Raw genomic sequence first — 26,431 nt, 5'->3', positions numbered from 1 at the left:
CCTCGAACCCTCCCAATCCCGCTCATCTTGGGAGTTCTTGGATAGAATATTAATCTCCAACGGTAACCCAACACTTGGCCGTTGAATCCCCAATTCCTCCAACATGGCGGAAATGCCCATTGGTACACACCGATTTCCCCCAGGCTACCGTGTCCCAGCTCCAAGCTAACAAGCTACTCCGCAGTCCTCGATGGAGGAACCGGTTTCCTTAAGGTCGGCTATGCCGCCCAGGTATGTCGCAAGCTCTCTACAATTGCCTGAAGCTCTATTCTAATTTATATCTTCCTCACCAGAACTTCCCAGAGCACCAGTTCCCCTCGATAGTGGGGCGGCCTATCTTGCGAACGGAGGAGCAGGGCGGCGACATCGTGGTCAAGGATATCATGTGCGGTGATGAAGCCGCTGCCGCACGATCCATGCTCCAAATCAGCTATCCTGTATGTTTTGTCGGAGGTGCTTGTCCTCGCTGACCGTCATACCCCGCCCTCTCCGCGAACCAGACTTGTGCCTTGTCAATGCCTAACCTGCGCTCTCATAGATGGAGAATGGAATTGTCAAGAAATGGGACGACATGCAACATCTATGGAACTACACCTTTTACGATAAGATGAAGATCGACCCCACGGATCGCAAGATTCTCCTCACGGAGCCCCCGATGAACCCGCTCAAGAACCGCGAGCAGATGGCTGAGGTGATGCTGGAAGGATACGGGTTCGGTGGAGTTTATGTAGCGATCCAGGCGGTGCTGGCACTGTATGCCCAGGGTATGTGAAGCAAGCCAAGAGCGTGAGCTGGAGACCAATGCTGACGGGGGACGTTCTAGGTCTGAGCAGCGGCGTGGTTGTGGATTCCGGTGACGGTGTGACACATATTATTCCAGTGTACGAATCGACCGTACTGAACCACCACATCCGCCGCCTAGACGTCGCCGGTCGCGACGTCACCCGCAACCTGATTGCCCTTCTTCTGCGTCGCGGCTATGCGCTGAACCGTACCGCCGATTTCGAAACCGTGCGCCAGATCAAGGAGAAGCTCGCCTACGTCTCGTACGATCTCGAGTTGGACAAAAAGCTTTCCGAGGATACCACCGTTCTCGTTGAGTCGTACACCCTGCCCGATGGTCGTGTCATCCGCGTCGGTAGTGAGCGCTTCGAGGCCCCCGAGTGCCTCTTCCAGCCTCACTTGGTCGATGTTGACCAGCCCGGTATTGCTGAAATGCTCTTCAACTGTATTCAGGGTGCCGATGTCGACGTTCGCTCCAGTCTATACAAGGCCATCGTGCTCAGCGGTGGTAGCAGCATGTACCCCGGTCTGCCTTCCCGTTTGGAGAAGGAGCTGAAGCAGCTCTGGCTCACCCGGGTATTGGGTGGTGACCCAGAGCGTCTGAACGTATGTCGACTGAACCCCAAAGACAAACAAAAATTCATTTTGACTAACGATTTTACAGAAATTCAAGGTCCGCATCGAAGATCCCCCACGTCGGAGACACATGGTGTTCCTGGGTGGTGCCGTCCTCGCCAACTTGGTTTGTTTCCCCGTTGCTACTCGACATCAACTCTCACTAATATCGTTTTCCCTAGATTGCCGACAAGGACGACATGTGGGTAAGCAAGCAGGAGTGGCAGGAACAGGGTGCGCGCGCCCTGGACAAGCTCGGCCCGCGATAATCGGATTGTATTTAGGCGGTTCTTGGTCTGCTCCTTTTTTCTGTGATTTTTTGCTTCGCATTGTTTGCAAGCCATATTGCGCCGGTCTTTTTCTCTTATCCTCTTTTTCTTCTTTACCTCCACCTTCCCCCCATCCTTGTCGATATACTCCCGTCAATCTTGTAGTTTCCCCTGCTTCCTACATTGTGCCTAGACTGGTCTGGTGCGGGTGGATTCGGGGCGTTCATGACAGAAAAGAACGAAATATTTCTATCGACTGTGTCTTATACTGGCTTTTTAGGCCATCTACGTATGTTCGTTCCGGATTATTTACACGTAGGCAAGGTTCGAATTCGTGATCATGATTGCATACAATCTATCGTCAATATCAGTAAACAATATCAGTAAACAGACGTCCAAGCATACACATATGTACATGTTGCTCTCCCCCTCTTCGCTCCTATCCAACAATGGTTGCCCATTCGCGATACCTCATATAAAAGGCTGAAGAAATCCGAAAATGTGAAAGATGCTGCGCACGCAAACCGCCAGAAGATAATAATCACTATCGCACGAGAAATAACGACAAATGCAAAAAAAAAAAAAAAAAAAAAAAGAAAATGGAATGAAAAGTCACCCAGAGATATCCATCAACTAACGCTCAATGGCACCTGGCGAAACCGCCAGAATAACCGCAAAAGCAGCAATAATCAGCGCAGCAGCCACAAACGCCGTCAATGCCACACTGCCCCGACTAGCCGGGAACTTCCCGCGGATAATCCAATACTGGCTCTCAAAGTAGCGGTGGAATCCAACGATAAGAATGAGGATGGAGACCCCGATAAAGGTAGATCCGAGAGGTTTGCCCACGCTACGGAGACGGGAGGATGCAGAGGAAGCGGCTGCATCGTAACCGGACGAGGCAAACTGTGGCGGAAGGATACCTGAGCTGTATCCGGTTGCTGGATCGAAGGCGGCGGAGTGTGTATTTGCGTTGGTGCTGTTCAGACGGAAGAGCTGCGTCACTGCGATGCCGATTGAAGCGAATGCCAGGGATGTGCGCATCCATGCTAGGAAGGTTCGTTCTGTTTGGACGAGGATGTTAATATTGCCGTTTAGAAGATGCATATGCGAAGTCTCAGGCTAGGATATCCTCGTACCTAATGCGAGGTGGTCGCGTGCCACACTGCCTTTATTCTCTAACTCGAGGCTGCCATATCGATCTGCAAATCGGGCATACCAGGACTGCTGCGACTCGGAGTTCGAACTTTGGTCGCTATTGCTGGTGTTGGCATTGGGCTGGGGGTCTTTGGCCTGAGTGGTGGGATCTTGAGCTTGCGCTTGCTCGGTAGACTGATACCCGCGTCTCACGGAGCCGGTTGCGTTGATCGGAGTGAACTCGGTTGACTGGTATGACGTCTGAGGGGGGTTCGAGTTACGCGCATTTCGGGATGCACTGCTTAAGTGGGACCGATTGCTGATAGTGGACGACGACAAGGAATCTGTGTCGGTGGGCGAGCTTGACTGGTTGTTTTTGGCTCCTCCAGCACTGCCGGGGCCTGTCGGAGGTGTCACCGATGAGTCAAATGTATTCATTATGGCGTGCTTGGCTCCTAGAGAGGCACTAAACGGTATTGTCCAATCCGAGGACTCGAGGAAATGAAATTATGCAGGTCTGGGGCGCCGGAATGTCTTCAAGCTAACAAAGGCCAAAAAGTGCTTTTTTGAGACGGGGAGTTCGCGGCGATGGAGAAGAAATGCTGTGTCTGGTATCTTGAGGCCCTATGCGTATATTCCTGGCTTCTTCTCGTCTTACTGTGCTGTAGCCATCATGTGGCACACAATGTGACCTCGAGCAAAAGCGTGAAACATTGCGATGATCTTGGTCACCTGACCAATCCGGGGAAGCGATCACATGGCTCCACTCTAACCCACTTGGGCTTTATCCGCAGGACTGCTGATGTGATTGGGGATGCTTGGTGCTGGGCATGCTTGACATGGAGGTTTGTGTATGGATTGATGTCAGAATTATCTCTGCTTTGATCCCTACATCAGATCATACAAATATGCCCCTCGTGCCTTTTTCGCCCCTCTGGCGGGTTGCGTCATGCTCTGTTTAGGGAAGGCGGTCAGGCATTTGGCATGCTCATTATCGACTTTATCGATTTCATTCCCCTCACTCAGACAACAAGATGGCATCACAGACCTCTTCAACGCCTCCCGCTGGGAAGGTTGATCTTTCTAAGAAGCTTTCAGCATTGCGCTCAAACACACGCAGGCCAAACGGCAATGGCCGAGACCCAACTCCAATAACCCCACCTCTTCCTTCGCCGCCAGACCTCTCCGCCAACCAATACCAGCAACCAACTCGACGCATCCTATCTCCTAAAGACCATCAACTCTACCTTTCATCGCCGACCTACACCCTCGTCCTTGCTTTTGTCTTTGGACTGACTGACTCTGTGCGGGGGCATTCCATCACCGATCTCCAAAAGAAACCTCAATCCGAATCCATCTCCAAGGTCCTCTCAGTCCTTACCCAGATACGATCCCTCCTAGAAAAGAACCCCCCAATTGATCAGGGTGGTTCTCGATTCGGCAACCCCGCCTTCCGAGCATTGTGTGATGATGTAAACGCCCAGAGCGCATCATGGCACACCAACATCCTCGGAATGAAAGACAGTGGTGCAATCGAGGAAGCTTCGACATACCTAGTCAACTGTCTCGGCTCACGAGAGCGAATTGACTACGGTTCCGGCCACGAACTCAACTTCATGATGTGGCTGCTATGTCTGTACCAGCTCGGTCTGCTCCCTGCCAGTGATTTCCCAGCCGTCGTGATTAAAGTCTACGTCGAGTACATGCATCTCATGCGAGAGATCCAGTCTGCTTACTATCTTGAGCCTGCTGGATCACATGGAGTGTGGGGTCTGGATGACTACCATTTCTTGCCATTCTTATTTGGGGCCAGTCAGTTGGTTGGCCACCCGTATATCACCCCGTTGGGTATTCACAATACGGCTACTTTGGATGAGGAGGGTGATAATTATCTCTATCTGGATCAAGTCCGGTGGGTTGATAGTGTTAAGACGGTGAAGGGTCTGCGTTGGCATAGTCCTATGTTGGATGATATCTCTGGTTCCAAGAATTGGATCAAGGTTGAGAGCGGCATGAAGAAGATGTTTGTTAAGGAGGTGCTGGGGAAACTCCCCATCATGCAGCATTTCTTGTTTGGAAGTCTTTTGCCTGCTGCTGAAGGTATGACTGATCCTTCCGAAGGAGGTGTTGAGGAACATGACTGCCATGACCATGCTCATGGCCACGATCGTCCCCATGAGAGTGCGGACTGGTTTGGTGATTGCTGCGGTATCAAGGTGCCCAGTACTGTGGCTGCGGGCGCTGAAATGCGTAAGCGAATGGGTGCGGGATCGAACCTGCGCCCCATTCCTTTTGATTAAGAGCCTTCGCAGGTGTGTCAACAAAATAATGAGGAAACATGACTAGCATATCATAAATGGCAAAAGCAGTTTATCTCCATATACTTCTCTTTTGCATATATCTCCCAATTTCCGAGGTCTATGGTCAATTCCAATGTAGAAAGGAATATCCTAAGTGCATTTTCTACACGCGCTCTAGACCCTTCTGAATCCTGATGCTCCAAGGCTACAAGGCTCCAGTCATCATGAATGACAAATGCTTCTAACCCCAAGACTGTACCTTCCATAACCCGTTAGAGGCTCACCGACGACACCCCTGTCGAGGTCTCGGGATATTGTAAGGCTTATAAATCAACTTTTTGCGCCGATGGATTCTACCGATGGGATATACTACATATTGCTCCCCTTACTATATTCCCATCCAAATTCCTAAAGCTTCCACTACAACCATGGCATCTCCCGTGGAAACACTTCCTGCTATCCCAGCAATCAACCTCGAACTCCCACCTTCAAAACTTGCCCCCAAAGCCTTCGCATACGCAAAGGAACACTGCACCGAACCCGTCTACAACCACGCCATCCGCTCCGCCTACTGGGCAGCCCTAATCGCCAAGAAACTGCCCGAGTTCAACAACAACCCAGACCTGAACCTAGAAGCCGTAGTCATAGGATGTATCCTCCACGACATGGGGTGGGCCAAAACCCCCGCCCTCTTATCAGCAGACAAACGCTTCGAGGTCGACAGCGCCAACATCGCCCGCGACCTCATTCGATCTGAAAACAAGCACACGGAGTGCATCACCGAAGCGACAATCCAGCGCATCTGGGATGCCATCGCCTTGCACACTACGGCCTCGATTGCCAGACATGCCGCTCCGGAGGTTGCTCTCACTAATTTGGGCGTATTGGCTGATTTTATGGGACCTAGTCTCCGCGGCCCGGATGATGTGGCTTTGATTACGGCGCAGGAGTATGAGGCGATTATGCGGGTGTTTCCGCGGGCTGGATTCAATGGGGAAGGGTTTAAGGATATTATGTGTTGGTTGTGTCGGACGAAGCCTGAGACTACTTATGAGACGTTTGCGGGGGAGTTTGGTCGGAAGTTTGGGACGGATGGTGTTGGGGGCGGACGAGAGCAGTACGTGCAGGCTTGGGAGGGAGCGCAGAGGGCGCAGGTTTTGCTTGCGGGCTTGGATGCGTTAGAGGCTATGGATCCCAAGTGTTGATTTAGTAATATCTGGGGGGTTATTGTATGTTGATTTTGTGATGAATGTACTTAGTCCCAGAGGTATACATCCAAGTAGCTAGAGGAAATCGTTGCATGCAAAGATCTATTCACCTGCTTCAACCGATTCTTCCACGGCTCAACTAACTAGCCAGTGAGATATACAAGGTCTTCCAATATCCGCCAAAGATCTACACATAACCAAATACCGTGCTCAGTGGTGCTGTTCAAGAAGTCGCACGATATAGATCGAAGTCTCCCAAACCCGCCACCGCCTCTGATTGGCCCAACCCCAACTTCAAACTGCGACTCCAAGAACCCAACCCTCCATTCTCAATCCAACACTCAAATTCAAACACGACCACCTAGCAGGCGCATCCTACGTCAAATCCAAAACCGGGAAACGAGAATCCCCACATCTACATCCGCACGCAAGACCGATCAACCCATCACCCCCTCTTACTCCGCACGCGCACGCCTATCTCTCCCCTCATATATCGCGACTGCGCCACGCCACACCGCCAAAACGGGGGGTTAATCTAAAGAACCCGATCCCGAGGCATCTCTCGACCCCTAAGCATGGCGGGCGACGAGTACTCCATCGGCGGCGGCAAGCTCAAGCTGAAGGGGAGTAAAGTCAGCGGAGGGCGGGTAGAGAAGAAAAAGAAGAAGAGCAAGAAGAAGGAAGAAGCGACACAGCCGAAAGAGACCACAGTGGAAGGACCAGAACGAGAGAACGAGGGCGTGAGGTCGGAGGAGAGAGAGAGGGAGGGCGATGTGCCTGGGAAGACCGAAGCGGAGAAGAGAGCTGAGGAGATAAGGCGGAAACGGGTACGTTTGGGATTCTTATTTTTTTTTTTCTTATTTTTTTCGGATTGGGCTCTGCTAGGCTTCGGCTTTGGACAGGTTGTACGGAGTACAGAGCAGAAACTGACTTTTTTGGGACAGTTGCATGAGCGGCTTCAGCGCGAAGGTGTCAAAACTCATAAGGAACGCGTGGAGGAGCTGAATAAGTATCTTAGTCGGCTGAGTGAGCATCATGATATGTATGTCTTGCTCTTGTTTCTTTTGGGGTTAAGGAGTATATGCTGACTTTGTTATATAGGCCGAAGATTGGACCGGGTTGATTGGGGATTCGTTTTTCTCAAATGCCCGTGGTTTCGGGGTGTTTTTACCATCTTGCGAGCATAGCTTGTCTGTACTTGTACTTTTATTCCATGCTCTCTATTCCTCCTATGGCAGTCTACAACGCGCCGTATGATTTGAGGCATAAACCATAGGTCCACGTGGGGACACCCCACTGCCAACGGATACTAGGTACTAACTTGGTACTGATGGAGAGAGCGGATGGAGAGAGGGATTCTCGAGATTTCTGAAATATGTATAAAAATTCACGACTAAGACGATCCAAGATAGCTCTATTTAGCAGTCCCCGAAAAGAGAAGAGAGTCATGCCCAAAATGCAAGACAAATAGCAGCAATAGCAGCAGTAAATGATAATAGATCAGAAAGACGTCAAGTCAACACCAAGAACAACGCCATGCAAATGAAGCCCCATGAAGACTCAACCCAAAACAAGCCGTAGCCACAAAATAAATAGAACCAAATCCGATCCAAAAACTAGATCACAATCAAAAGATCAAAAATCAAAACACCGCGCTAAATCCATGATCACCGCAGAGGCGCATAGAAGAGAAGAATCGAGCCCGAATCGAAGTCGAAGTCGAGCAGGGAGGACCGGGGGAAGGAAGGGAGGATTTAGGAGCGAGGGCAAGAGGGCCACGAGGATAGGGCCGCTCTAGCTTCTGTGATCTGTCGAAAGGAGTGACAGGACAATGATTTCTCCAATGATTTCCCTCATGATGTGTCCCTCATACGCCCTTGACGACGACGGTGCGTTCGCTGTTCAACTTATCGGCGTTGCGGGCATGTGATTCCTTCTTGCAGTTCTCCAGTCCGGTGCAGGCGTGGGCCTCGAGCATGCGATGCTTGGAGCAGAAGTGGCCGGCGCAGAAGCTGCAGTCGCCGACGATGCGCTGGGCGGCTTCCTTGCACTCCTTGAAGTTGCAACGGGGCTTGCGGGGAGGCATTGTAATGTGAGAGAGATAAGGGCTTCTGCGAGATAAGGCGGAAGGATTTAGGGAGTCGAAGGATGAGGACTTCTGACGAGTTCTGGGCGGTCCAGGTGAGGAGATGAGTAAAGGCGCGGAGATGAGATGAGGGGATTGAGGAGCCCGGGTGATCGGGTGTAGGAAAAACGTAAAGGCCAAGGTAAAAAAGGGGAGGAAGAACCAGAGCAGCACGCAGGCCCTATATATAGGAGATCGGAAGACACGGGAGCCAAAGAAACAGACTTCTAACCAAGAAAACGGGGGCTGACTCAGTGAGGCGACGGTGACGGAATCAGATGTTGGAGGTGGAGAGTGGAGTTTCCCAGAAGGTTCGATATGCTGGGGCTAGGCAATTTAGGGGTTTTTTAGGGGGATATTAGTTGGTTCTATTGGATTTAGATTGTACCATTTCCTCTGGACCCTAACAATTGTATGAACTTCCAAGGTTGGGTGAGAAATTGGATCGGGGAGGCAAATAGGACCCCTTTATCTGTCTCCCGAACTTATACGAAGGCCTATACTACAGATACAGCTCGATATACAGAGTTTTCTTTTTCTTTTTTTCTTTTTTTCTTTTTTTTTCTCTTTTCTCTTTTTTGGTTCGATTTGGTGGTTCTGCTGCCTTCCTTGTCTTTCTGATTTCACCCTTTCTGACCCTTTCTTCCCTATACCGGCCTTCTCTGCATACCCCGACCTATCCTCTCGGGCCTAACGATCGGAATGCTGAGCCCGTGCATTCCAGGGCCCTCTTCACGTGATCAAGGAGTCAGATGTCCAAGTTCCAAAAAAGGAGAGAAAAAAGACCCAAAAAGACCCAAAAAAAAAAGAACTCATTCCGTTGACTCGCTAAGATCAAAGAGATCATTCGCATCCCAAAAATGAAAAGCTAAAAAGTCGAGAGATGTAACCCGTTTTGCCGCGCCACCCACGAGAGTGGCAAGAGGTTCATCCGGACTTCATCCCCTACGGTACTCCAGGCACTTACTATATGGCTCCCACGTACGATATACTTCCACCCAATGGGACCACTCATGCACGAACAGCCATGCTGGTCGAACGGAGCTAAGGCCTCTCTGCAACGATCTTAGGTGAACTGTCCGCGATACGAATGGACGAGTCGGTTAAGCCAAGCCCAGCTAGGCATGACGGATGATCCGCGTGGAGCTATTGCATCGGTCCTGTGCAGGAGACTGCAAATGCTGTCCCAGTATCCGGGTCACAGCGTAATATGTCCAGGTGTCGGTATATCAGGTTAGGCCTCAGTCGATCCCGCTACCCAATTTCTCCCTGTCTCCCCACTGTACTTTGTAAAGCGCCCTCGGATCCCCCTACTGCAGACACCAGCACACGCTAGACAGTACAGATCAGAATACTCCACGTTGACACGCGCTACACGGGCTACGTGTTCATGGTCAATTTTAAATCCTGGATTGGTTTCATGATATGTCCACTGCGAACGGCCTGGGACGAAAAGTAAAAAAAAAACCTTGGAACTCGAAAGCAATAATGTAAATGTGAGTAAAACGCCGGTGCAGACACCGATGCGCCCGAACCCCCCCTTGCCCTGCCCAAATAGCATAAAGGAGCAAAAAACGAAAAAAAAGAAAAAAAAAAACGTTGGGAATGAAATGTCACATCGCATATCAAACCCCGGGCTCGTTTGCCTTGCCGTCCGGATCCAGGTAGTCGTCCCGTTCGGCTGCCTCATATTCGCCGATTAGATCCATCACAACTGCCCGTGCTTCGTCAAACTCGCCAAGTCCGTCAGCGAATGGTGCTTCCTTTTTGTATGAATCTAGGAAGGCATTGCGCTTGCGCAGCATGTCATAGTGCTTCACGATGCGCTTGAAGAGTGTCGCGACAGAGGTGTGATTAGCCAGCATCAGCCCACTGACCCGATGTCCGGTTTCCTCGATGTACGGGGATCTCTTCGTAAGAGCTACCTGAATGCTGGCGGGGCCCCAGGGAATGAACGAAGCAAGGCGGCGCTCCCGAATGCGCAGTAGTGACTTGTGCACATCGGTCGGGTCAGCTTCGCCCTGGATGATGTTGAGAATGCTGATGTAGCAGCTGGACTTGCTGGGGTTGACAGAAACCATGCGGTTCTTGGGCTGCAGGAGACGGCGCATGACATCGAGGACGGTTGTTTTGCGCACTGTCCTGGCTTGCTCGATGTTGGCGCCCGTGAAGGGTGTGTATGAGGTGAGAAGGAAGTGGCTGCGTGGCGTGGGGATGAGCGAGGCGATGATTCCTGCGAGATCGTTGTGCATGTATCCAGGGTATCGGAGTGTGGTGGTAGATGCAGACATCACTGTTGACACGAGCTGGTTGGTTTGGTGGAATGAAGGCTCTTGGACGTGGAGCCGGTCGGCGACAATTCGTGATAGAGCGCCATTGTCCAGGACCACCACAGAGTCGGCATCTTGAGTCAATCGGCGCAAGGAGAGCAAACTGTTGTAAGGGTTGACAACGACATCAGACTGCGTGTCAGGGAAGACGGAATAGGTTTGAATGAGCTTCTTCGGGAATCGATCGTTCATCCGTTCCAGCAGGAAACTTCCCAGTCCGGAGCCCGTACCTCCTGCGATTGAATGTAAAAGCATAAAGCCCTCGAGAGAGTCACTTCCGTCTGCTTCTCGGTCAATCATGTCGAAAATCTCCTCTTGCACGCCCTCTCCTGCAGCATATCCGGTTCCCCAATTGTTTCCAGCTCCGATACCTTGTTGTCCGACGAAGAAGTTCTCGGGGTTGTAAATGTTCTTGTAGGGGCCAGTCTGGATGGTATTGAGGACCTTGAAAGTTCGTTGAGTCAATCATCATGTTGCAATACGATATATTGGTGAAGGATAGCATACTCTGGGTTCTAAGTCGAGGAGAATCGCTCGGGGAATGTATCTGGTATCGTCACTCTGGCCATATCTGTTAGCTAGTGTTCTCGATGGATCTCCAGGCTGATAGTATGCCCTCTAGAGCTTTCAAAACGCACCTGATAGAAGAAAACATCTTTGCGATCACCGGCCGCTCCGTCAGTGGCATGCTCCTCGAGGTTACCATCTGCACTGATTCCATGCTCCTGGCATAATTGCTGCCAGAACTGGCTGCCGACTAGAAATTTGGATGTCAGCGATATGGATCATATATCTTGTGTTCCAATAAATAGCGCAGCTTTAAGGGTCTTGTTGGCAGGAGGAGGTGTGCCACATACCATTGTTGCCGCACTGGCCGGCTTGGATTGTGATGATTTCTCTACAATTCCCCCAAGAGTCAGGTTCAATATTCCAGCAAAATAGCAGACCCTTAATGTAAATCAATTGGGATGGTGAACAAACCTTGGCATCTTTCCTTTGCCGAAGCCGTCGAGTGTTGGTGCTCGTCAACGCGATACGCGTTGACGCGGGGAACATTTTGGCCGAGATTGCTGCCTCAGGCGGAAACTCTGGCTACCCTTCGATAAAGTGAACATCAACGAGTCACATTGCATATGTTTGTGCAAAGATGAGAGATTGTTGAGTCCAGGCCCAACTCCTTTTTTTCTTAATTTACTGTGATATGCTCAAGTGTTGATAACTCCTCCATGGATGTTTACAAAATGCACCAATCCAACGACTGCCATCTATACTGCTGTAACTCAGAATCCTGCCTTCAAAGCTGTGATGAGATTCCCAGCACCAGCAACAACTCCATCCACAATTCGGACCCGTTGACCCTCTGGTAGTCCATATTCTTGAGTACATCCCTCTCGTACAGCTTCCTCCATACCAGCCATACCGGCACAACCCAAACAGACAACTTGAACACGAGATTTCGAGTTCCGAAGCAGAGTGCGGGTGGCATCGATGATCCTCCGTCGCACCTCCTCCGGCGCAGTGGTATGAAGTTCGACCGCTGTCAACCCCGTAGTTTCAACGCCTGCAAAGTGCATAGAGTTCCCGTCCTCATCCCCATAACCCAGGGCTCCCTGTACCGCATTGGTGAGCTCCTCCTTCCACGCAGAGCCTGTGGTCACAACACCAAAGCTCCCCTTGTCTTGGTACTTGTGTAACTTTTTCGCTGGATTGATTGGGCTTTCCAATGAGAACCCACTGACCAAGGACAGAGCAGCGGCGATGGATGCTTCGAAGATTCCAGTGACATATTTGTTTCTCGTCGGGCTTGCCTCTTCGATTGCCATGATATCCTCCCGCAGTCTGCCGACCAGCGGGTGGGCAGAGTAACATGCTACCAGAAATGCATCGTAGTGACCGATCAAATCCCGTACAGACCAGCAATTCAATGCTGATTTACACGATTCTTCGGCGTTGTTGATGCTGGCGATTGGCTCGATCGTGATTCCTTCGATCTCAATGGTGGATTCTGGAGCAGTGAAGTAGTCGAAGTGCACATCTTGGTAGCTCATGCTAGCTAATATAGGTTCCAGAGCTTCTGTCATGCGTGTTGAGGTATTGGGGTTGATGATCAATATGCTGTATTTGCGCTCGCCTTTCCTTGGATCCAGGCGAATGACATCGCTTGGATCATATCGTGGCTCAAGAGCAAGACTCATTTTAAGAAGCACTTGCTGAATTGGGTATATGATTAGAGAGAATGGTTTCTTTCTTTTTGGAAAGAAATCAATGATTATGGCTCTGGGGAACTACATATGATGGCCTCCACTGTTATCAGTTATCGGGGTCCTCCGCAACCCCGCTAGGAGTTCTCGCCTCCATACACATGCGTGCAATCTGTTTCGGAGTTTTGGATCCTAGCTGCTGGGCTAGGCAGCGCTATTTGGCTCTTCTACTCCTACAACTTTTTATCACATTGTGATATTGTCTAATATCAATCAAGTATGGCGTATGAATCTGTTGTTCCACTTTGGGCTTCGCATAAGATTGCGACTCCACCCCGCAACCCCGCCACTCTCGCGCACTTCGTTTCTTCTCAGACACATCCCCAAAACCTCCAAATACCATAATGCCTCTTGTCGTACAGAATCTCCAGCCGAGAGTGATCCTCGGGTTAATGACCTTTGGTCCAAGCGAGGCCAAGGGTGCCCGAATCACTTCACTGGACGAGTACAACAAATGCCTTGATTACTTCCAGCAGCAAGGATTCAACGAGATCGACACCGCCCGTATCTATATCGATGGAGAGCAGGAGGCGTTCACAGCCAAGGCCAACTGGAAATCACGTGGATTGACGCTGGCCACGAAATGGTACCCGAAGCAGCCCGGCTTCCACAAGCCGGAGATCCTCCGTGAGAAACTGGAGCTTTCCCTCAAAGAGCTGCAGACCGATACGGTTGATATCTTCTACCTGCATGCGGCGGATCGAGCCACTCCATTTGCCGAAACCCTTGAAGCCGTTAACCAGCTGCACAAGGAGGGCAAGTTTGTACAGCTTGGTCTGAGCAACTATACAGCCTTTGAGGTGGCCGAGATTTGTATTCTATGTGCCGAGAGAGGATGGGTTCGCCCGACTATCTATCAGGCTATGTATAACGCCATAAGTACGTGATACCTTGTCTCGGTCTTCATAACTCATATCATGGCAACCGAGCTGACATAATTCTCAACAGCCCGCAACATCGAGACTGAACTCGTCCCCGCCTGCCACCGGTACGGCCTTGACATTGTCATCTACAACCCGCTCGCCGGTGGTCTTTTCTCCGGCAAATACAAAACAAAAGATATCCCTGCAGAAGGCAGATACAGCGATTCAAGCTCTACTGGACCCAACTATCGCGCCCGCTACTTCAGAGATGCCACTTTTGAAGCGCTGAGTATCATTGAGCCCGTTGTAGAGAAACACGGTCTCACTTTACTCGAAACAGCTCTGCGCTGGGCCCGCCACCACTCTGCTCTGAGAATGGACAACGGAGGTCGGGATGGAGTCTTGGTGGGAGTTAGCAGCTTCGCACAGCTCGAAACTAACCTTGCTGATCTCCAGAAGGGCCCGCTGCCGGAGGAGGTTGTGCAGGCTTTGGACCAAGCATGGCTGGTAGCCAAGTCCAACTCTCCAAACTATTGGCACCTGGATCTGAAGTACACTTATGATACCCAAAAGGCTATCTTCGGGCCAAAGGTGTAAGGGAAAGTGGGATATTGAGAAGGATTCCCAACGGGAGCTGTCCGTAAAACCAGTTTACATCAATATTAGCGTCAGGGAATCAATCTGAAGCTACCTCGTACGATACAAGGTCGCAACATGGTCCACAAATACGAAGTGGAGACCAAGCATCTGAGAAATGTGGTCAGATGCCCTTGTTAGTCACTAGGGTAAAATCGCGTAAAAGTTGCCTATCAGGTCTTCTGATTTAATTTAAGACATCGAGGGCCGATGCCCTCAAACCCTTCGAGGACGCTGGGGCCAGAAATAGCCCCGATGACATAGTTTCCACGCGCTAGCCCTAATTCGGCTAGCGGCTCCATATCACGTGCATCCCTGGTCACCTCCACTTGTCAAAAGCGGACCCCTGTGACGACAATTGAAGGTGGCCATCTCATTGTGCTTCACTGCAGTTCTGATTGTCTTTTGGCCTGGATGGCTCTGTTTGCAAAATCCTCTCAAAATCTTATCCGATCTGATCCTCGCTATACACCACGCTGAACGTATCTTCACCTCCGGGCTCCTGCCATCCCCGAACAGTTTCCAAGTTTCACATTGCGAACAGTGTGCAGCGTATATCGAACACGTGGAGATAGACTCCATGGATAGATAATCTTTCTCCGCCAGATAAACTCTAGCCATCTTGTCTGTATCACCTGGATGAGTGGCCTTTCGACCGTGACTCGGCTTCTTATCTGTTATCGTTCGGTCCCAAGACAGTAAATCGGACAGTTACCCCCTTCAACGGTGGTATTCATGTCGAATTAGTTAAGCCAATTAGCACATACCCTCATCAACGCCGTTGTGGCTTCAGACAGCTTCGAGCTTTCAGAGCCGAGGGTGACCCAGCCCCCGGACGCAGTCCACGACTTCGACTCTGACGACGAGATGGCCCTCACTCGCCCCCCATTACACCGACCGACGGATGGCCGCTCGCAACAACCCCTCCTCAAGGAAAGCTATTATCGCCGATCCCGATCGAGCTTTGGGAACGGCGATGCGGAGCCTATGTTGCACCATACTAGACGGCCAACGATCCGGAGTAAAAGCCCGGAACTCGACGCTTCCCAGGAAGCCCGCAAAAGGTACCTCGTTGCATCTGGGTTCCTCTTGCTTAGTCTGATTAGCTTCGTGGTTCAAACGGAGACCGCTTCTTACATTTCAAATGACTTGCATTGGAAGAAGCCGTATTGCATGCTGTAAGTCCGCACGCGAATTCTGGAAGATGAGCCCGACAACAAGCCCATGCGCACCTCGTTTCCCCGAATGTAAACGCTTACCATTTGGCTTTCCAATGCAGCTATATGACCCACGGTTCATGGTCTTTGCTCTGGCTAGTCCAACTAGGCATCCTTCGGTTACAAAAACGGAAGCTCTCGTGGGATGCTTTCTGGCGACGCCATATCTTTCTCCTTCGCTCCACTGCGCAGATGGTAGAATCCCGGGAAGTCCATCTGAGCACCCGGGCCTCCAACCGATCGCCCATTCCGTATATTCTGAAGACCACCGCCTTTGTAACAACCGCTCTTACAGTCGCAGGCGGATCATGGTACGTGGCAGTCAACATGACCACCGCCAGCGATCTGACAGCAATTTACAACTGCTCGGCTTTCTTCGCGTATGCCTTTTCGGTCCCACTCTTGAACGAGAAGCTGCGGTTCGATAAGATCTTTTCTGTGGCTGTGGCCATCGTCGGCGTTATGGTCGTTGCTTATGGGGGTCGGGCTGAGAAGAATGTCTCAGAAGGAGAGGGGACAACAGAAGACAGCGGGGGCCAGAATCGACTGCTCGGAAACCTCGTAATCGGTATTGGAAGTATCCTCTATGGACTTTACGAGGTGCTGTACAAACGCTTCGCCTGTCCTCCGGAAGGCACCAGTCCTGGCCGCGGTACGATATTTGCCAATACTTTTGGCAGCCTCATCGGGTGTTTCACCCTGCTCATCTTGTGGATCCCATTGCCATTCCTGCACTGGACGGGGTTGGAGACGTTTGTATGGCCGACCGGCGAGGTCGGATGGATGCTGCTCATCTCGGTGATTTCCAATGCTAGTAAGTAGCCACCATGTGTTTTCCAACCGAGAATCAATCGGCTAACACGGCAATAGTATTCTCGGGCTCTTTTCTTGTGCTCATTTCTCTCACATCGCCCGTTTTATCTTCGGTGGCTGCTCTCCTTACCATCTTCCTGGTCGCTCTGGTGGACTGGTTCCGAACCGGAGAGCCACTTCCTATGTCATCTATCATCGGCGGCGTTTTGATTATGCTGGCATTCTTTCTGTTGAGCTTCAGCACATATAGAGAGATGAAGGAGGAGCGCAAGAAGCATCCAGTGGACGACGAGGTTGATACTGATAGTGATGATGCATAGGCTCATGGTGTTTTCTCATTGAGGGGGTTTTTTTTATACGCAGCATATGCATTGTGGCCAGCGTTTCTGTCTGAACTCTTGCAATTTTTTTTCTACTTCCTCATCTTGCCATCTTTCACAAGGTCTTACTGAGCACGATATCAAGATACTTTGGCATCGTCAATTAATTCTGTGGCTGACAGACAAGTTTCGGTTTCTTTCAAAAGGTGCAGCGTTGGATTTTCGTCTACTACACATAGATATACTCCGCTTCATGGAGCGGAAGTCTGGTTGCCCGGGCCTCTTTAGACCATACACATTGGATATTGGATATAATGATCAATGAATCGGGATTGACTCGCCAATTTTCGGGAAGCTTAAGAGTACAGCATGTACTTTATCTGCCGGGGAATCTCCGGTTGGATTGGACTGCCCCAGATTTCAGATCTGGTTCCCAAGCTCCGACCTTCCTGATTAGGCAAGTGCGACTCGATTCGGCGGATTCTGACATCATGACTCGTTCTTTTTTCTCGCTATTTTTCTCTTTTTTTTCTTTGGTTTGGGCCGGGTATGTCCGAGCGGATTGGCTTTTTGGAAGCCAGATGTGATTTCCATGGATTTGGTGAGTACGGTATCCACAATGGCAAGAGGGCATTGTTACAGGTATCCAGGCAATACACATAATTTACCTGGAAAAAGTACGGGTGCAGGCCGTACTCCGTACAAGACCGTTCACTTAACTAGTACAGAGTACATAATCTCCTTTGAATTAGGGTGGCGAATAGATACATTGTGGCCGACGAATTAGATCCGCTGCGCAATCTAATCTTCAATGCATATCATTTCCAGGTTTTCTTGATTGCTACGGAGTGCCTACTCCGTACATGGACGCACATGGGTTTGGTTGGTATTCACTGCTTATTATGTAGCCCAACTGATTCGGAGGACGGGGTCGTGGACGCACTTACAAAGAACGGTGAGAAACAAGCGCGAACCACTCAACAGGTCACCTTCTAAACCAATGCATATGCAGGCCATTTCTAAATTCAAAGTCAGGATCTGCCGTTACCGCCCCAATTGATTCCATGGTGATCAGCCCCCACGACTCAATGACCACCCCAGCCCCCGTCAAAGCCGCCATTGTCATTGGGTTGGACAAAGAAAGTGGCCCCTCCTCGGACGCCAGGGGGTGACAATGTTTCACGGACACGCCAGGAGTCCGTTTGTCTTTGGGGGGGTTCTTTCACCCCCTGTCAAATGGCGCTAAGATACAGCTGGCGCCACTATTTATATCCGATCTGGCTCCACAGCCAAGATTAGGGGACTGGAGTCTGTTCGGCTTGCAACTCTGACAGCTTGTTCCCGGACCCCAGAGGGGGAGCTGAAAGTTCATGGGATCCAATCTCTCATCTACGAACGTTCTTCTCCTGGACTAGCCCTGGTCGGCAATGAACACCTGACCTGGGAGATACAAAGTCCCCTTGAGTTGCAGGCCCCCCAGCGTGGCGCACTATCCCTCCGGACCCACCGAGTCAAGCGAGATTTGGATGGGTCATTCAGACCAACTGATTGGTAGTGACAATGCCCGCTTTCTTTTTTCTCCGGATGCGATTCCCTGTTGATTGGTGCCTGGAGGACCCCCGGATTGAAAGATTCCAAGATTTACGGGTTTACAGGCACCGTACTCCGTGCTCCGTACGGAGGACCATCGTACCGAACTGCTTTAGTGAACGCTAAATGAGAGTACCCGTATCCCGGTGGTAACGAAGTCATGACGTGCTCCTGTAATTTGACATCAGGAAGGGGGAGACACCTTGGAAACTAGGTATCCCTATTGTACATATGTATGCATCTTTATAACTATAATTATAATCGAGAGCATGGCAGTTGCAGGCACAAACCCACATTCCTGAGCGTAATCTTTAGATTCTTTTAGATTTGACAGGCACCTAATCTGGCATTTGCCCCGGGCCCCAAAATGCCATGTGTACATGTACTTCGAGGTACACGTATGGGGTATTGGGTATCTACATGTACCCAGTATTATTACTTCTTTCCCAAGGGAACAAAGTACATACCTGTACCCTGGCAGAGTACTTCGTACCGGCCAGGGATTCATCACCTTCTTCACGGATACGGGGCACAAGGAGAGAGACATCACTCCTGGACACCTAGACAGGTAACATGGTCAAGCCCTGCCGTAATCTTGTTCATCGCATCCCCAATAATTGGCTCTTGGATTGCCCGGATGGCAACGGGTGATACCGTGTATCGTAATCGAGATACTGCCCCATCGAGGTGTTCCAGGGTTCCCCTCCTGGATTTGTTGTTCGCTCTCTTCTCTCTTTCTCTTACAACCTCTCTACGACCAACTCGTTCGTCCCCTCTCGCTCTTTGGCCTTCGTCGTGGCCGTCCGTTCCTTCTCCATACACTTTTGGATACCGCTGGTGGTCGCTTCGATTTGACTTCACTCATTCCTTTCTGCCTGGTGCGGAACATTCAATGACCCTCGCTCGAGGTGCTTAATTGTGACCTCCAGATTCCTTGGCTTTCCAGTCGCTGAAGGGAAGTCGGTCTGGAGGTCTCTACCCTGGATCTTGTCGACTAGGCTTTCGTCGTCACTCCGCTAGATTTCCTTATTACCGCATCTCATCTTATTTTTCTTCTTCTTTCGGCCTTCGCCATGGCTTCCATTTCGCTTCCCCCGCAGTCCCAGGCGGGCTTTCCGACTCATTTCGACACTTCAAATCAATCCAATGCCACTGACCGTCGACACATGCACGCACCGTTGCCTAACCCCCCATTCGTCTTTCCGGCCCGGGACCCTGACACCGCCAACGCCCAATCGGAAACCCCTGAGCATCGGGAACGGCCCGCATTGCCCGCATTCTCTTTTAATCCTGGATCGGAGCAGCAATCACCACACCTATCAGCCCCGTCCTTGGTTATTCCTCGACCGGGCGGACACCGTCGCCGACCGAGCGAGCGAGTTGCGACCGACCATCTAGTAGCGCCAGAACCCTTAGGACCAGGTCACAGACGAGGATCTTCAATGGTAGAGCAACCCATCCCGCCTCCAGGTCCGGGCGTTGGCAGAGTCCCCGGACGACGGAATCATGCCCACCGACGTTCAGCCGCGATATCAGGGGTCGACTTGAACGCTATTACGAAGGCACTCGGTCCCAACTCTACAATAGGAAGTGCGCCTTCCACCCCCGCCGATCCTAACCACAAGTCCACCTCCGATATTCCTACGCGACCGCTCTCTCAATCAGCTATCAGCCTCGGTCGTCCGACACCTCCAGCGTCTCCTCAATTCCCTCCCGTTCCTCCTGTACCTCCCATCCCGGCTGCCATTCAAGCAGAAATGGCTCTAAACAACCAGACCTCAAATGTTGAACGACCAGCCTGTACTATTTCACATGGAACTTCAGATAGTACGATTACAGTCAAAGCGCAGCAACAGGTGGAAAGGGCCGCTTCCTTGGACCAACCCACACCAAGACCGGAATATAATCCCAAGACTCGACCAAAAACTGCCGATGCGTCTTTGGTGATGGATTTCATGCAGATACATAATGACGACTCGGGATCTATCAAACGTTCCCACTCGACCGCCGGACATTCACGCAACCGAAAAAGCAAATCAACACCGCATCTCGAGTCCACTCTCTCGCCCGATGATGCTCAATCGTCTGATAACTCCCGGCCTTCTTTTTCGGATGAATGTAGTGACACATCAGGAGACGAAGCGACTGAGAGCGAGAATCCACTTGACAGCAAATCCCATGTTAAATCAAAAAAGAAGAAGCAGAAGCGTGTACGCTCTTGGGCCGGTCATATTTTAACTCGAAAGGAGAGCAAGAGTAAGGGTAAGCGCCATGCGAAGGGAGACACAGAGGAAGAGTCCCCGGTACCACGCGCCCCTGCACTCCGCCCGCCAGCTCTTACTCGGACCAATTCGGGAACTGGATCAGTTTTAGATGTTGATTTTGATAACGACGATGTCGTTGTCATCCGGACTCCGACCAACCCGATGATGCCACCTTCCGCCCTCGAGCCCATTCAAGATGATTGTCAAAATAAAGACGGCTGTCCCTTGCCTGCACAGACTCTAGAGGCCTCGTGGAAACCGAGAAGCTTCTATGAACAGGGTGTTGGCCCCCATGACAACGTACTGAGTAGCCCTATCATCGACCTTGACGCTGCGCTTGGCCCTTTCAACACTCCCGACATGCGAACGATGGCGCAGGGTGCGGCTAACAACAACTTCTCGGTTGCAACTCAGCGCATGTACAGCGGTGGAAGACGAGGTGAATTCGTTGGCCCAGAGATGCGATATCATAGGCGCACTGAAAGTGCTCCAGTGATGCAGCCATTCGACCGCACTGCTCTTGGCGCATTCCGTCTTGGACCAACATCCGCAGTGGAAACTCCCGATGTTTTCGATGAGGAGGAAGAGGATGCTTTCTGGGCTGCCACAGAAGTACCTAATGCCACGCAGTTAACAAAGACTGAGCGCTCTCCAGCCAACGTGCCGTCATTCGACAACGCAGTCTTCTCGTCATCGGAGGACGATGTGAAATCTGTTCACAGCACTGATACCGCTGACAGTGGGGATACTCTGACTCGAGTCCCCACCGGTAGCACGTCTTCTCAGAATGCTGGCTTGGGCATTCAACAAGTCGACAAGCAGTTGAACCAGGAAATGCCGCAGGGAAAGACCGCCTTTGATCAGGTACAGATTGCCAGCAATCCTTTCGCCAAGAAGCCTCGGAGCCCTGTGGAGATCTTGAAAACGGAAGAAGCTACACACAAATCGATGGGACCTCCTAGCCCCGACGTTTCTCCTAGGTTTTTGGCTGTCGACAAACGGCCGACGACGTCACCCATTGAGCTGCTGCCCACCATCCCACCATTTGCACTGAATGCAGGAGTTTCACCATCTGAATCGTCTTTTCCATCGCCGGATGCTCCGCGGTCAATCGCGGCATCCTCGATGACCGACCGGAAGTTCTCCAGCCACTCATACAATCAATTACCTTCGTCGGATTATCCTTATGCATCAGTTGAAGATGTTCCATCTTTGACCAGCAGTGCATCGACCATGACCAACACGTTCAATCGCTTCTCTGCGGCTTCATTTTTCCCTCTTGGACGTCTTTCGACCGATCGTGCCGCGTCCTTCTCGGGTGCTGGAACCAGACGCACCAGTCAGGCTAACGCCTCCAAGCGCTCCAGTCTAGCCAGCCTGTCCAAGCTGGTCGGCGGTACCCATTCTGAACGGAGCAAGCTCAACCAAGAGGAGAAACCCCCTGGCGATGCGTCCGACAAAACGAAGAAAAAGGGCCGCCGTCTCAGCCGAATGATGCATTTCTGGAAGGCCAAGGACAAAGAGAAGCCATCCACCCAGCTGGTGTCGACGAACGAACGACCACAGTCGTAGACGTGCACGTTTAGTCTTGATCCATTTATTCTTTGATTTACGGCGCAATCCCGGCATAGCGACATCCTGGCAATTATTTCGAGGCATTACTTCTCTGCTTTTTTTTTACTCCCCACTTTTCGACAGCGTGGGCGTCTTTCAATCGATTTGTACATACTGCTTCTCCATTCACCTTTCCTGTGGATTCTTCTTTACTCCTTCATCTTCATTGGCGGTTTTTATTTCTGCGTCTCCCCAAGACGCTCATTACGAATTTCTTAACCTCTCAAGGCGTTTTTATTTTTTGTGTCTTGAGGATGATCCTTTTTTCTTGTCAATCATTGATGTTCCAGTGTGAGTGACGCACGCATTTATTGACTTTCTCGACGATCATTGCTCCCCCCCCAATCTTTGCGGGCTCCTTTTTTTCTTCCTCTTTTTGTTTCGATTTTTTCTCTCAAGCCTCTGGCCTGAATTATCATTCTTCCCCTTTGGCTCATCCATTGGGTCCTCTTTTTTTTCCTATCTGGGACTTGCCTGTGTATCTATCGTGTGGCTTCTGGGTCTTCACTTTATGTGTGGCATTCGTCAATAATTGGTATCCGATTACACAAATAGCGGATAATAAAACATCTTTGGGCTGCATATTATTTTTGTAGTGGCTATTGAGTAGCAATATAAATACCCTAAAACCTTCAATCGGAAATAGGTCGTTGCCCAGACCCTATCGACATATATATGTTGGGAATACGTACGGAGTACTCCGTACCCATTATTGGCTTACACTCCTCCTGTCTCTATACTCATCATAGAATAGAAACGCGAATGTGATCCAGGACATATCATCTAAGCCAGAAGAACTTCCAATGATTGACATGTCACTAGACCGTTGGTCTAGGCACTCTATTCGACCTAAGACTTGACAAATGAGGCCCATAGAAAGCATCACAAAGTTCTTTGCTTTTGGGGGTGTTTTGGAAGAACAAGCCTAGAAAGAGGTTGGTTCTCTCGATTGTCTCTGGTATGTGGTTTCTTTCGCAAAATCTCGATTCACGTAAGAGTAAATCTATCACCGCATGGATCGCCCAGCAAAATTCAACCCACCCATCAGTTCCAATTGCGCAAGATGAATCTTCTGATCCCCCAGATCCTCGAAATATGTCTGAGCAGTCACCGGCCTATTCTCCTCCGGCTTAACGAAATAAGACGAATCAACCTTGCACCTCGTATAGGCATCGGGGAGCTGCCCCTTATACAAGAACGCACGCAGGTGCTTCACAGCGCAGACCGAAGCCACAGCTACAGAACAATGGCCGTATCCTTCAACTTCCACAATCTGCGATCCGGCAAAAGCCTCATGAGCCGAGCGTGCCGAGAGGAGCGGACACACAGGGTCATAGGTCGTCGAAAGAATCAACAGCGGATGTGCTGTTTCAACACCACGCCGCGGTACATACGAATGCGTTTTCGGTACGTTCCACTGTTGTTTCTGGTAGTACGATGCGAGGTAGCTAGTGCCGAAGGCACTCATGTTGAGCGACGGGGTGATCAGCGCAAACAGCGAATCTCTATCCTGCGGCCAATGTTCTGGCCCCGTGGGGCCATCGTTCAAAGTGATGAGCTCGTTCGACTCGTCTTCTCGTTCCTCTGCGGTACCGTAGGCCAAGAAAGCGTCTGTTGCGTTTCCTTGGATCAGGTCGTAGAGATTCTGCGCGAGGGAATACCACAGCGCAGGCTTGTACAGCGCCGGGAAGACAGCATTATACCAGATCTTGTCGTAGTCGAGGATGCCATGGACTGTGTTGTTAACATACACAGCAAGAGGCTGATCACGAAGCTTCTCCATAAACGAAAAGACCGTACCACGCAGCTCTTCTTTCGACGATGCCAGCGACGAGAGCGTGCAGCTATCCGCGCCTGCTTTCACGCATTCATCAAGGAACCCGTCAAACACCGTATCTGCATCCACAAGCCACTCGGACTCAAACTGGCTCTCGTACCACTCAAACTGATTCACGACTCCGTCAATGACCACCCGCTTCGATCGTTCGGGGAATAGTGTTGCATACGTCTGTCCCAGGAGCGTCCCGTAGCTGAATCCCCAATATATCATATCTTCCTGCCCAACCGCATCGAGGATACTATTCATATCCGCTGCGGTCTGCGGGGTGTTAATGTACGCCGCGTACTCGCCCATTGTTTCTGGACATGCTTTCGCAAAGTTTTGCGCCCATGCGTAAATCTCAGGAATGTCGGTGGCATCGCGTTGTCGGATATTCGATAGCTCTCGCCGCGTCTTGGGGTCTGGGTAGCAGGATGCTGTGGGGGTGGAGCTGTTGACGCCGCGGGGGTCGAAGGTTAGTAGGTGGAAGCCTTCGCCTACTATGGTCTTGAGCTGTTCGCCGCGGCGGTATAGGAATTCGAAGCCACTGCCTCCTGGGCCGCCGGGGTTTAGGAGGAGGTTTTGCGTTGCATTTTCGCCGCGTAGGCGGATGAGTGGGATTGTGAAGCCTTTAGGCTTGGTTGGTGGGTTGGGGGGTTTGGCGAATTGGTCTATTGGGACTTCAATGCTGCTGCATTCGAGTGGGCGGCCTTGTAGGTCTCCGCATGGCTCCCAGGTTATGTGTTCGCCGCTGTATTTAATGGGCTTTGGACTTTGCCAAGCAGTCCATTTGGAGTATATGTTGTTGTGACTGTAGAGGACAGCCAGTGTGATGAGTGTCCATAGTGATAGTAAGACATAGTTCTTGAGGCGGGGGTGTCGTTTCTCCTGTTTTCTTGTAACAAAGCCTGGCAGAATTTTTCCTTCCATGATGAACTGGTGGGAATTGACTTATCCCAATGAGCACATCAACGTCTAGGAAGATGGTAGTATCTTTTCGTACTTAAGCGCGGGGGTGTGATCGGAGCTCGGAGCTCGGGGTAGCTGCAGGGATCATGGCTAGGCTTGTACGGAGTACTCCGTACTTTTTCTTCTTTTATCGCCCAAGGCTTTGGAATAAGCTATGATAATGTGGTATCGGGGATAACATTATGGAAGTGTTACAATGTTTGTCTCCCAGGGATATATATCTCATCTCAAATCTCAGCAGTGCAACACCCTGTGCCATGGACACTAATATCGCATAGTCACCTTCATTCCTATAGTCACTAGCAGACTTGCATAGGATATCAGACTCACATTATATCTAGTAAGCCATCTAAGCTCTTGATAACCTTTGCTCAGTCTTATGACATCAACTTGACAGTAATTTTCATGGATGTAAGTTAGTGTGCCTTGTCAAAGACAATCAAGTAAAGATCGTCAGTCTTTCTTAATCTGTGTTTAGGATATCGTTTATATTTGAGACAGGTAAGAAGATCCCTACATACATGTACCTGTTATAGTCGTATACTTCGGTAGTCAACTAAGAACATTATACGTCAAAATAAGGTTCTATACATGCCAAGTATACCATGTACCTTATGTACATAGTATCTGCCTCATTGAAGTGTTATCGATGCTTCAACTCAGTCGACGCTACGTAGATTGATGTTTTTAAAATGAGAGGTCACTACATCAATTATTCAAATACATACTATATCTATTGGTCAATTCTGAGGTTGTTTGGCAGAGAAGAAACCAGCAACCTGAGGATCATCCTGTGATCTCCTTCTTGGATGTCAGAGAGCATTAACTACCTTACATCGGTTGGTGCACGATGTATGGTAATAATATTGACACAGTCTCATCTGGCCAGTCTGCTTGAAATCCACTTTTCTATTCGCTGTATCCGTATAAAATAGGAAGTGCTTACATTTTAGCTGCTTTCCACTATACTTTCTGAGATGCTATTTGATATAGTAGGTTTCCCTTTCCATTCTTTTCTCTATGCAGGAGACCATTTACTTTCTAGATATGCTCTTATATCAGACAAGCTCATACAGTCGATGTCTTTGTCATTCTTTCCTGATTGTAGAATTCCTGAGAGGAGAAAGGTGTGCCGGGGCCCGGGGATAACCGCGATCTCCTTGGTCTGAAGCTACCTAGGTGTTTCAACAGGATTTCCATTTTGGAAGCCTAGTAACCAAGACATCTACACTGCCTTGTCTCTTTACGCGTAGGAAACAGTTTCCTCTACCAGTGTTAGATTTGAAGGTCATAGCAGG

At 50.4% G+C, this 26,431-nt stretch overlaps 10 protein-coding genes across 10 annotated transcripts; 6 read left to right on the top strand and 4 right to left on the bottom strand.

Moving 5' to 3' along the window:
• Positions 1 to 103: 103 nt before the first annotated feature.
• Positions 104 to 1,667, top strand: N7457_000457 (actin-related protein 2; the record flags this gene model as incomplete). Its single annotated transcript, XM_057171525.1, has 7 exons — positions 104 to 122; positions 185 to 231; positions 294 to 437; positions 539 to 764; positions 824 to 1,389; positions 1,448 to 1,525; positions 1,581 to 1,667. 7 exons carry the CDS (start codon positions 104 to 106, stop codon positions 1,665 to 1,667), a joined length of 1,167 nt encoding a protein of 388 aa, XP_057035428.1.
• Positions 1,668 to 2,300: 633 nt separating this feature from the next.
• Positions 2,301 to 3,242, bottom strand: N7457_000456 (uncharacterized protein; the record flags this gene model as incomplete). The annotated part of the gene is made up of 2 exons (XM_057171524.1): positions 2,301 to 2,731; positions 2,807 to 3,242. 2 exons carry the CDS (start codon positions 3,240 to 3,242, stop codon positions 2,301 to 2,303), a joined length of 867 nt encoding a protein of 288 aa, XP_057035427.1.
• Positions 3,243 to 3,838: 596 nt separating this feature from the next.
• N7457_000455 (serine/threonine-protein phosphatase 2A activator) lies at positions 3,839 to 5,104 on the top strand (the record flags this gene model as incomplete). The annotated part of the gene is made up of 1 exon (XM_057171523.1): positions 3,839 to 5,104. One exon carries the CDS (start codon positions 3,839 to 3,841, stop codon positions 5,102 to 5,104), a length of 1,266 nt encoding a protein of 421 aa, XP_057035426.1.
• Positions 5,105 to 5,532: 428 nt separating this feature from the next.
• On the top strand, positions 5,533 to 6,309 carry N7457_000454 (uncharacterized protein; the record flags this gene model as incomplete). Its single annotated transcript, XM_057171522.1, has 1 exon — positions 5,533 to 6,309. One exon carries the CDS (start codon positions 5,533 to 5,535, stop codon positions 6,307 to 6,309), a length of 777 nt encoding a protein of 258 aa, XP_057035425.1.
• Positions 6,310 to 6,887: 578 nt separating this feature from the next.
• Positions 6,888 to 7,435, top strand: N7457_000453 (DUF1754 domain-containing protein; the record flags this gene model as incomplete). Its single annotated transcript, XM_057171521.1, has 3 exons — positions 6,888 to 7,139; positions 7,257 to 7,354; positions 7,414 to 7,435. 3 exons carry the CDS (start codon positions 6,888 to 6,890, stop codon positions 7,433 to 7,435), a joined length of 372 nt encoding a protein of 123 aa, XP_057035424.1.
• Positions 7,436 to 8,179: 744 nt separating this feature from the next.
• N7457_000452 (uncharacterized protein) lies at positions 8,180 to 8,398 on the bottom strand (the record flags this gene model as incomplete). The annotated part of the gene is made up of 1 exon (XM_057171520.1): positions 8,180 to 8,398. One exon carries the CDS (start codon positions 8,396 to 8,398, stop codon positions 8,180 to 8,182), a length of 219 nt encoding a protein of 72 aa, XP_057035423.1.
• Positions 8,399 to 10,062: 1,664 nt separating this feature from the next.
• Positions 10,063 to 12,962, bottom strand: N7457_000451 (gamma-tubulin mipA; the record flags this gene model as incomplete). The annotated part of the gene is made up of 5 exons (XM_057171519.1): positions 10,063 to 11,211; positions 11,275 to 11,328; positions 11,406 to 11,524; positions 11,625 to 11,756; positions 12,089 to 12,962. The coding sequence occupies 5 exons, from the start codon at positions 12,960 to 12,962 to the stop codon at positions 10,063 to 10,065; spliced, it is 2,328 nt and encodes a 775-aa protein (XP_057035422.1).
• A 410-nt stretch (positions 12,963 to 13,372) lies between these two features.
• On the top strand, positions 13,373 to 16,877 carry N7457_000450 (Drug/metabolite transporter; the record flags this gene model as incomplete). The annotated part of the gene is made up of 5 exons (XM_057171518.1): positions 13,373 to 13,907; positions 13,977 to 14,484; positions 15,325 to 15,705; positions 15,807 to 16,558; positions 16,615 to 16,877. The coding sequence occupies 5 exons, from the start codon at positions 13,373 to 13,375 to the stop codon at positions 16,875 to 16,877; spliced, it is 2,439 nt and encodes an 812-aa protein (XP_057035421.1).
• A 2,663-nt stretch (positions 16,878 to 19,540) lies between these two features.
• N7457_000449 (putative cell wall proline rich protein) lies at positions 19,541 to 22,303 on the top strand (the record flags this gene model as incomplete). Its single annotated transcript, XM_057171517.1, has 1 exon — positions 19,541 to 22,303. The coding sequence occupies one exon, from the start codon at positions 19,541 to 19,543 to the stop codon at positions 22,301 to 22,303; it is 2,763 nt and encodes a 920-aa protein (XP_057035420.1).
• Positions 22,304 to 23,351: 1,048 nt separating this feature from the next.
• Positions 23,352 to 25,094, bottom strand: N7457_000448 (alpha/beta hydrolase; the record flags this gene model as incomplete). Its single annotated transcript, XM_057171516.1, has 1 exon — positions 23,352 to 25,094. The coding sequence occupies one exon, from the start codon at positions 25,092 to 25,094 to the stop codon at positions 23,352 to 23,354; it is 1,743 nt and encodes a 580-aa protein (XP_057035419.1).
• Positions 25,095 to 26,431: the final 1,337 nt, after the last annotated feature.

Source organism: Penicillium paradoxum, assembly GCF_028828445.1.
Source record: "Penicillium paradoxum strain IBT 22861 chromosome Unknown utg000002l_segment0_segment0, whole genome shotgun sequence".
Taxonomy (NCBI): Eukaryota; Fungi; Ascomycota; class Eurotiomycetes; order Eurotiales; family Aspergillaceae; genus Penicillium; species Penicillium paradoxum.
The sequence above is the reverse complement of the archived record's forward strand: the minus strand, read 5'-3'. Positions and strand labels throughout refer to the sequence as shown.